Source organism: Lampris incognitus, chromosome 3, assembly GCF_029633865.1.
Source record: "Lampris incognitus isolate fLamInc1 chromosome 3, fLamInc1.hap2, whole genome shotgun sequence".
NCBI lineage: Eukaryota > Metazoa > Chordata > Actinopteri > Lampriformes > Lampridae > Lampris > Lampris incognitus.
Genome location: NC_079213.1, coordinates 4,517,423 through 4,527,829, shown reverse-complemented (window position 1 = coordinate 4,527,829; position 10,407 = coordinate 4,517,423). Strand labels below are relative to the sequence as shown.

General features: G+C 54.1%; 1 protein-coding gene across 1 annotated transcript in view; it reads left to right on the top strand.

Annotated features, from left to right (window-relative positions):
• Positions 1-281: 281 nt before the first annotated feature.
• slc13a4 (solute carrier family 13 member 4) overlaps positions 282-10,407 on the top strand; it is a 41,994-nt gene continuing 31,868 nt past the window's right edge. The window contains exon 1 of the mRNA XM_056276995.1: positions 282-404. Within this exon, the coding sequence (XP_056132970.1) occupies positions 282-404 (123 nt within the window). The remainder of the gene's footprint in view (positions 405-10,407) is intronic.

The window sequence follows — 10,407 nt, the reverse complement described above, 5'->3', positions numbered from 1 at the left end:
TGGACCCCCCGAACCACCTGGAGGGAAGATCCGCGCAGGAACAGAGCTGAGCAGCAGTTTGGATTTTGGGGAAAACCCATCCGCGGTTCTTCTGACACCTCCTAAGCAGACCTGCTCCAGATCCTCCACTTCCGAGGGTCATCTTAAAAGAGTCAGGCGCAGTTTTTTTTAAATTTATTTGTCGTTTTCGGGGTTCTGTTTTTTTTGGGTTTTTTTTTTTTAAAAATCTCCCTCACCTGAGAGGAGACCCCTCCCGGCTGTGTTGAATTCCCGGGTGACCCATGAGGCTGGAAGCCGCGGCCAGGATGGATTTGTTCCGGAAGCTTTGGAAGGCGAGGAAGCTGATCGTGGTGGTGCTCATCCCGCTGTCCCTGCTGCCCCTGCCGCTCCTCCAGCCGACCAGCGTGAGTAACACACACCAGCACTCCTCTGACCCTGCTGGCCCTGCCGCTCCTCCAGCCGACCAGCGTGAGTAACACACACCGGTGCTCCTCCGGCGGGAGTGACACACACCGGTGCTCCTCCGGCGGGAGTGACACACACCGGTGCTCCTCCGGCGGGAGTGACACAAACCGGTGCTCCTCCGGCGGGAGTGACACACTCCGGTGCTCCTCCGGCGGGAGTGACACACACCGGTGCTCCTCCGGCGGGAGTGACACACTCCGGTGCTCCTCCGGCGGGAGTAACACACACCGGTGCTCCTCCGGCGGGAGTGACACACACCCGTGCTCCTCCGGCGGGAGTGACACACCGGTGCTCCTCCGGCTCAAAACGCACCGGTGCTCCTCCGGCGGGAGTGACACAAACCGGTGCTCCTCCGGCGGGAGTGACACACTCCGGTGCTCCTCCGGCGGGAGTGACACAAACCGGTGCTCCTCCGGCGGGAGTGACACACTCCGGTGCTCCTCCGGCGGGAGTGACACACACCGGTGCTCCTCCGGCGGGAGTGACACACTCCGGTGCTCCTCCGGCGGGAGTAACACACACCGGTGCTCCTCCGGCGGGAGTGACACACACCCGTGCTCCTCCGACGGGAGTGACACACCGGTGCTCCTCCGGCTCAAAACGCACCGGTGCTCCTCCGGCGGGAGTGACACAAACCGGTGCTCCTCCGGCGGGAGTGACACACTCCGGTGCTCCTCCGGCGGGAGTGACACACTCCGGTGCTCCTCCGGCGGGAGTGACACACACCGGTGCTCCTCCGGCGGGAGTAACACACACCGGTGCTCCTCCGGCGGGAGTGGCACACCGGTGCTCCTCCGGCGGGAGTGACACACACCGGTGCTCCTCCGGCTCAAAACGCACCGGTACAACCCGGGACGAGCTACACCGCAGATTCCGAAAAGCGGTTTGTTTTTAAAGAGAGATGTAAAGGAAGGGGGGGGGGCGCAGCCCAAACTCCCTGCTACCAGCCGCACGAACCAAAAGCCCAACAGGCAACTTCCAACACGACCCGCAACACGCGACAACCCAAGAAAAGGTTGAAAAGAACCGGACCGGACCGGGGCTGCGCGGCTGGTGAAACGGGTTTTGGAGACGGTTTGGCGATGCGCGACGGCTGCGCAGGGCGCGCGACGCAACACAAGTTTGACTGTGTGTGCGTGCGTGTGTGTGTGTGTGTGTGTGTGTGTGTGTGTGTGTGTGTGTGTGTGTGTGTGTGTGTGTGTGTGTGTGTGTGTGTGTGTGTGTGTGTGTGTGAGAATCAATCAAAAGACACTCTTGTCTGTCCGCTGGGGTGATTAATTCGGATCCGGGTCAGCTGAGCGCAGTGCGCAGACGGGAGATGTCGCGACATATTGATGAGGGGCAGATTGGGGGGGGGGGGGGTAACTGGTTTGACTGATGCACAGAAAGATAGAAACAAAAAGGAAAAGAAGAACCGTGCAGAAATGTGCTATCGGTCGCGCATGCGGGTTTTACGCGCACATGGGCACCGGTGCGTAAAAGCGCGCACGGGCCGGTGTGGCGGCTTTGGTGTATTTATGGCGCGTTGTTGTGTAAAGAACTGACGGCCATTGTACCGCCCGGGGTTTGGCACAGGACGGCTGGCACAGCATGAGGCAAAGAAAGAACAAACGAAGAAGAAAAAAAAAACTTCTCCAAAAATCCCAAGCAATTAAGTTACGTAACCGGTCTGCCGCCACGCCGGATTTCGGCCCCACGTGGGTCTCTTACGACACCGCAGGCCTGCGGTGCCTCCGGGACCCCAGACCGGCCCAGGAATGTGTTGAGGTCGGGATAAAAGTCAGAGTCCAGATTCAAGGGGTGGGGGGGGGTATGAGGGGTGGGAGGGGGGGTGAGCATGTGTTGGATGTCTCCAGCTGCTGGAGGACAGAACATCTGCTGGATGCATAGTTTCTGCATCAGAGGCCGCGGCGGGGGAGAAAGTGACAGATGAAGAGCAGAGAGACAGACAGACAGAGACAGAGATGAAGAGCAGACAGACAGACAGAGATGAAGAGCAGAGAGACAGACAGACAGAGATGAAGAGCAGAGAGACAGACAGACAGAGAGGCAGAGCAGAGAGACAGACAGAGATGAAGAGCAGAGAGAGAGACAGACAGACAGACAGACAGACAGATGAAGAGCAGAGAGACAGACAGAGATGAAGAACAGAGAGACAGACAGACAGACAGAGATGAAGAGCAGAGAGACAGACAGACAGAGATGAAGAACAGAGAGAGAGAGATGAAGAGCACAGAGAGACAGAGATGAAGAGCAGAAAGAGCGACCGAGAGAGAGAGAGAGAGACAGACGAAGAGCACAGAGAGAGAGAGAGACAGATGAAGAGCACACAGAGAGAAAGGAAACTGATAAGTCAGTCCTTTGACGAGAGAGAGAAAGAGAGAGAGATGAGAGCACAGAGACAGAGATGGAGAGCAGAAAGAGCGACCGAGAGAGAGAGAGAGACAGGGAGACAGAGATGGAGAGCAGAGAGAGAGAGAGAGAGAGAGAGAGAGAGAGGTAAAGGATGAGAGACAGACAGAGGATGCAGAACCAGCAGAAGTCAGGTAGGATCTGGTAACCCGCTAAAAATGACAACAGCCGTTTTACTTTGCACCTCCTGCATCCGAACAAACGAAACACAAAATGTCTGTCTGCCCCCGCTGGGAGCTGTCTGTGACTGACTGAAGGTTTGAATTCTCTCTCTCTCTCTCTCTCTCTCTCTCTCTCTCTCTCTCTCTCTCTCTCTCTCTCTCTCTCTCTCTCTCTCTCTCCCTCTCTCTCTCTCTCTCTCCCCCCCCCCCCCTCTCTCTCGGTGTGTGGATATTGGCGTGTGACAGATGGAGAAGTGTTAATTTTCTAACAGTAAAGTTTTCCCTCCATCTTTGTGTGGGATTAAAGAACATTTATCTTCCCGTCTCTCTTCCTGATGAAAACCCGTCTCACTCTTCCCTCTGTGTCTCACTCATCCCTTGTGTCTCACTCTCACGTGTCTCACTCTCCCCTGTCTCACTCGTTCCTGTGTCTCACTCCCCATGTGTCTCACTCTCCCCATGTGTCTCACTCATCCCCTGTGTCTCACTCATCCCTTGTGTCTCACTCTCCTCATGTGTCTCACTCATCCCCTGTGTCTCACTCATCCCTTGTGTCTCACCCATCCCGTGTCTCACTCTCCTCATGTGTCTCACTCTCCCCATGTGTCTCACTCATCCCCTGTGTCTCACTCATCCATTGTGTCTCACTCTCCCTCGTATCTCACTCTCCCTCGTATCTCACTCTCCCCTGTGTCTCACTCATCCTTTGTGTCTCACTCTCCCATGTGTCTCACTCATCCCTTGTGTCTCACTCTCCCCATGTGTCTCACTCTCTCCATGTGTCTCACTCATCCCCTGTGTCTCACTCTCCTCATGTGTCTCACTCTCCCCTGTGTCTCACTCTACTCATGTGTCTCACTCTCCCCTGTGTCTCACTCATCCCTTTTGTCTCACTCTCCCCCCGTGTCTCACTCTCCCCTGTGTCTCACTCATCCATTGTGTCCCACTCTCCCTTGTGTCTCACTCTCCCAATGTGTCTCACTCATCCCCTGTCTCACTCTCCTCATGTGTCTCACTCTCCCCCTGTGTCTCACTCATCCCTTGTGTCTCACTCTCCCCATGTGTCTCACTCATCCCCTGTCTCACTCCTCATGTGTCTCACTCTCCCCCTGTGTCTCACTCATCCCCTGTGTCTCACTCTCCTCATGTGTCTCACTCCCCTCTTGTGGGTCTCCGGTCCTCACAGTGTCTCTCAGCCAACCAGGTCACGGTCACGCCGTGCGTTGGGAGTCCAGACAGCTGTCAACCCTGTCTGTGTGTGTGTGTGTGTGTGTGTGTGTGTGTGTGTGCGAGAGAGGTGTGTGTGTGGGTGTGTGTTAGTGCGAGAGAGGTGTGTGTGTGTGTGTGCGCGAGAGAGGTGTGGGTGTGTGTGTGTGTGTGTGTGCGAGAGAGGTGTGGGTGTGTGCGAAAGGTGTGTGTTTATGTGCGTGCGAGAGAGGTGTGTGAATGTGTGTGTATTTGTGTGCGTGTGTGCGTGCGAGAGAGGCGTGTGTGCATCTGTGTGTATATGTGTGCGTGTGAGAGAGCCGTGTGTATGTGTGTATATGTGTGCATGTGTGCGTGTGAGACAGGCGTGTGTGTGTGTGTGTGTGTGTGTGTGTGTGTGTGTGTGTGTGTTAGGTGCTCTATCATGCAGGCCAAAGTCCAGTTTATTCCGCTGACGACCTCTCTATCCTCATTGAGTGAAGAGAGATAGCCACTCCCGCCAGGGCACTTCTGACCCCTCCACCCCGCACCCCCACCCTCCCCGCACCTCCCCCCCGGCCATTGTGTTTCTATCTGCACCCCAATCACCTCCATTTCCTCACCTCACACATGACACACACTTACATGATGAGAGAATCAATGGACCCAACAGGAGTTTGTCTCGACTGAAACCAGACTTGTCAGCATTTCACACACACACACACATGTACAGACACACACACACACACACACACACACACACACACACATGTACAGACAGACACACACACACACACACACACACACACATTGTGCCCAAGGTGTCCAAGATGTTGGAGAGAAGATACGGACTCATGTCATGCAGGGTGCAAACTGTACGAGTCTGGGGGGGCTAAGCACCCCTGAATGACATTTGACCTCCCCCAAAAAATACCCCTAAAATGTCCAGTGTGTGTGTGTCTGTGTGTGTGTGTGTGTGTGTGTTAAAGTATGAGTTTAAAGAGGCCCACCTGAATGTTGTGGTGTAATTTGCACACTGGAGTGAAGTCAACTTGAAACGAGCCGCCATACACTGTCCAGACCAGTACAGCCTCACCACACCGCGTTTTACCCCCCCACCCCCTTTCTCCCCAGTTATATCCGGCCAGTTACCCCACTCTCCTGGGCCGTCCCGGTCTCTGCTCCACCCCCTCTGCTGATCCGGGGAGGGCTGCAGACTACCACATGCCTCCTCCCATACATGTGGAGTCACCAGCCGCTTCTTTTCACCTGACAGTGAGGAGTTTCACCAGGGCCCGACCGACCAGAGGAGGCGCTAGTGCAGCGACCAGGACACATTTACTTGCACCTCCCAGCACACCTTCACCTGCACCTCACAGCACATGTTCACCTGCACCTCCCAGCACACCTTCACCTGCACCTTCCAGCACACTTTCACGCAGGTGAAGGTGTGCTCCCAGGTGTGCTGGGAGGTGCTGGTGAATGTTTGCTGGGAGGTGCTGGTGAAGGTGTGCTCCCAGGTGTGCTGGGGGGTGCTGGTGAATGTTTGCTGGGAGGTGCTGGTGAATGTGTACTGGGAGGTGCAACTGAATGTGTGCTGGGAGGTGCAGGTGAAGGTGTGCTGGGAGGTGCAGGTGAAGGTGTGCTGGAAGGTGCAGGTGAATGTGTGCTGGGAGGTGCAACTGAATGTGTGCTGGGAGGTGCAGGTGAAGGTGTACTGGGAGGTGCAACTGAATGTGTGCTGGGAGGTGCAGGTGAAGGTGTGCTGGGAGGTGCAGATGAAGGTGTGCTGGAAGGTGCAGGTGAATGTGTGCTGGGAGGTGCAGGTGAATGTTTGTTGGGAGGTGCAGGTGAAGGTGTGCTCGGAGGTGCAGGTGAATGTTTGTTGGGAGGTGCAGGTGAATGTGTGCTCGGAGGTGCAGGTGAATGTTTGTTGGGAGGTGCAGGTGAAGGTGTGCTGGGAGGTGAAGGTGAATGTGTGCTGGGAGGTGCAGGTGAAGGTGTGCTGGGAGGTGCAGGTGAATGTGTGCTGGGAGGTGCTGGTGAAGGTGTGCTCCCAGGTGTGCTGGGAGGTGCTGGTGAATGTTTGCTGGGAGGTGCTGGTGAATGTGTGCTGGTAGGTGCAACTGAATGTGTGCTGGGAGGTGCAGGTGAATGTGTGCTGGGAGGTGCAACTGAATGTGTGCTGGGAGGTGCAGGTGAATGTGTGCTGGGAGGTGCAGGTGAAGGTGTGCTGGGAGGTGCAGGTGAACGTTTGTTGGGAGGTGCAGATGAATGTGTGCTGGGAGGTGCAGGTGAAGGTGTGTGGACAGTTGTGTGCGTGTGATTGACGTGTATTCATGGTAAATCTTGCAGGCATCGCGAAAAATATGCCATTGACAACAGCGCACGGCAACAAACAGGAAACTGGTATGGCCGCTGCAGTAGAAACCGGAAGTCAGTGGACTACACTTGTGCACAGAGTCGATCGTGTGTGTGGGGACGCCCGACCAAGCCGGAGGTAGCACGGGGATTCAAACCGGCGGCCCCCGTGTTGGTAGGCAACGGAATTGACCGCTACGCCGCCCGGACGCCCCCAAAGCAAATTTTATTCGACGTACAAAAAGACGGAAAGTACCCCCTGCCCCGACCTCATGGTGGCGCTGCAGCAGCTGTTAGCTCTGAGTCGGGGACGCGCAGCCACGTGTCAGCCGTGTAATGTTCTGTGCCCTCTGGCTATGTTAACTTATAACATTAATGAAGCAAGGACGACTTCTCTCGTGCTGGGTGTTTATTGACCGACCGGATTCCGACTGACGTTGTTACGTACATCACGTGACTTTGTTGTGGCGCTACGGAAAGCCGTAAGGGACATTAGCAAATCAAATATTACTAGCAAATATTACATCTCCCTTTTTCTGAAAAGTGCTGCTTTCTCTGCAGAGATACAGACCACGTTGAGCACGTTTATAAGCGAATACAATCTTAATAAGAAAGAATATGAAAGTGGAACTCTTATATAACTGGACTGCAACAAAGTAGTGTAAAACATTTCCTTCACTGTCTAAATGTGACACCGTAATAACATTTCATCTTTTTTTTCATTTCATTACTGGTAACTGCAAACAGCAGGTAGGTACACAAGGTAAGTGAACGCTGTAAATATTTCTTTTCAAAACATAGCAGGTATAGTACAGGTTGGTGTAAAATTCTCTTTTTTTTAACATTCATAAGTCAAGGATTTGTCTTGGTTTGATCGTGCGACCTGACCTCGTGGTGTAACCAGGCTGTGTGTCTGGTTGTCGCTGATTGTTCGTGTCTGGAGGTTCAGCATGCTCTTGCTGATGGGCTTGTGTGTTGTTGTTAGCGCTGGTAACAGTCTGCTGTGAAGTGTGTGTGTGTGTAGTGTGAGTGTTCACTCTGCTTTGTCGCAGGTGTTGACGGTTGCGTTGGTAGATCTGACCTTCTTTGGTTTGGATGTGGTAGCTCCTGTCTGTGTTCGCTGGTCTTTCCACAGTTGCAGGTCTCCAGGATCCATCCTCCTGCCGGAAGCGGATTGGTGTGCCTGCGGGCAGGTGGGGCAGAGGTTTGGCTGTTCGGTTGTAGTATGCCTGCTGGCGCTGTTGACATACCTCTCTCCTTTTGTGAACATCCTCCTGACTGGCGATCTGTGGCTGCAGGTGTTTTGCTGTTGATGGGAGAATGGACCGCAGCCTCCGACTCATCAGTAGCTGTGCCGGTGATTTCAGGTTGTCCACCGGTGTGTTGCGATACTCCAGTAAGCTCATGTAGGGGTCTTTGTTCTCAGCTTTGGCTTTGTCCAGGATGCGTTTGGCCGTCTGGACAGTCTTCTCGGAGAGGCCGTTGCTCTGTGGGTAGTGGGGGCTTGTGGTGGTGTGTGAGAAACCCCATGTCTGTGAGAAGTTGCGGAACTCACCAGAGCTGTAGCACGGACCGTTGTCGCTGATGATAGTCTCGGGGATTCCGTGTCGAGCCATTGCTGCTTTCAGCTTCATGATGACGGCAGATGAGGTGCAGCTGTTAAGTCTTTCTAGCTCGAAGAATCTGGAGTAGTAGTCCACAGTGACTATGAAGTCCTGTGAGTTCCATGTGAATAGGTCTGTGCCTATCACTTGCCACGGCCGCTCGGGTATGGCGTGTGACATCATTGGTTCCTTTGCATTTGCGCTGCGCCGTTCTTGGCATATGCTGCAGTCTGCTACCGCATCCTCGATCTGTTTCCCCATGCCAGGCCAGAACAGTAAGTCTCTTGCTCGGCATTTGCTTTTTTCCACGCCAAGGTGGCTGGCATGGATGCGCTGTATCATGTCCTTGCGAAGCTTTTGGGGGACAATGATTCTCTCACCTTTGAACAGGATACCGTCCATTTCTGAGATTTCTGCTCTGTGGTTCCAGTATTCCTGGATGCTGGGCGGGCACTTTTTCTTTGTGTCTGGCCAGCCAGTGAGTGTGGCTCGTCTGAGTGCGGTGAGCTGTGGATCTTGCGCTGTTTCCTGCTTGATTTCTGTGAGTCTTGTGTCGCTCACAGGGATGTTGCTGAGGACTGTGTGCACTTGGGCCTCCATCCCTTCCTGTAGGTCACTGTCGTGGTGTTCTATTGACTTGCGTGACAGTGTGTCGGCCACCGGTATGTCCTTACCGGGGCGGTGGATGATTTGGATGTCGTATTTTTGGAGCGCCAGGATCATCCGTTGCAGCCGGGGTGGTGCTGCTGCCAGTGGCTTTTTTAGTATTGCCTCCAGAGGCTTGTGGTCTGACTCCACAATCACTTTTCGTCCATACATGTACTCGTGGAACCTCTTGCAGCCGAAGACCACAGCGTAGAGCTCCTTCTCTATCTGTGCGTAGTTTTCTTCAGTGCTGTTGAGTGACTTGGACGCATAGGCAATTGGTTTGCCATCTTGGAGCATGACAGCCCCAAGGCCACTTTTGGATGCATCCACTTGGAGTCGCAGCTCTTTCTGCGGGTCGAAATATGAGAGTACTGGACCTGGGTGCTGTGTAATGAGATTCTTCATCTCTTGGAACGCCTTGTCGTGGACTGCATCCCACACAAACTCACTGTCCTGTTTCAGAAGCTGTCTGAGGGGTGAGTTTATCTGTGAGAGGTGTGGAGCAAATCTGGCGAGGTAGTTGATCATGCCGAGGACTGTCTCCAGCTCTGCTTTGTTCTGTGGGGGTTGCATGTCCTTGACCGCCTTCACCTTGTGTGGGTCTGGTTTGATGCCTTCGTGTGAGAGCGTGTGGCCGAAGTAGCTTACCTCGGACACGCATATGTGACACTTGTCGGGGTTGAGCCGCACCCCTCGCTCCCTTGTGCGCTTCAGCATCGCTCTGAGACGCTGGTCATGTTCCTCTTTAGTCTTGCCGAACACTAGTATGTCGTCCACTATGGCCGTCACACCGTCCAATCCTTCATATGTTTCATCCACGCGTCTCTGGAACTCGTCTTGAGCGGACACGATTCCGAATGGCAGTCTGAGGAAACGATACCTGCCAAACACTGTGTTAAATGTCGTCAACATTGAGGATTCAGTGCTCAGTTTGATGGCCCAATAGCCTGACCGCGCGTCTAACACGCTAAAGTACTCAGCTCCAGCGAGCTTTGTGGTGGCGTCCTCCAGCGTGGGGAGGGGGTAGTGAGGTCGTTGTATCACTTTGTTAAGAGCTCTGGGGTCTAAACACACTCTAAGTTTGCCTGTCTTTGGCTTCTCAACAATGACGAGTGCGTTCACCCATTCTGTGGGTTCTGTTACCTTACAGATTATGCCGCCTTTCTCCATGCTGTCAAGCTCGTCCCTCAGTTTGCTGCGTAGGGCGATGGGGATTCTGCGTGGCGGGCAGACGACCGGCGTTGCATCTGGTGTGACGCGGAAGGTGCACTCGCCTGGGAACTCTCCTATTCCCTGGAAAACATCTGCATACTCATCCATTATGCTCTGTGATGTGACATTGTTTTCCTCGCTCACAGCCATCACTATTTTTACCAAGTTTAGGTCACGGCATGTTTTCATTGCCATGACTGGTGGGGCGTTTGTGTCAATGACGTAAAAGTCCAGCATCATTGCATTGTCTCTGTACTTACATTTGAGTTTGCATGTGCCTTTCACGCTCAGCGCGCCTCCTCCATATTCAGTGAGTCTGTGTATTGCTGGTTTCAGTGTCACATTTTTGAACAGCGCCT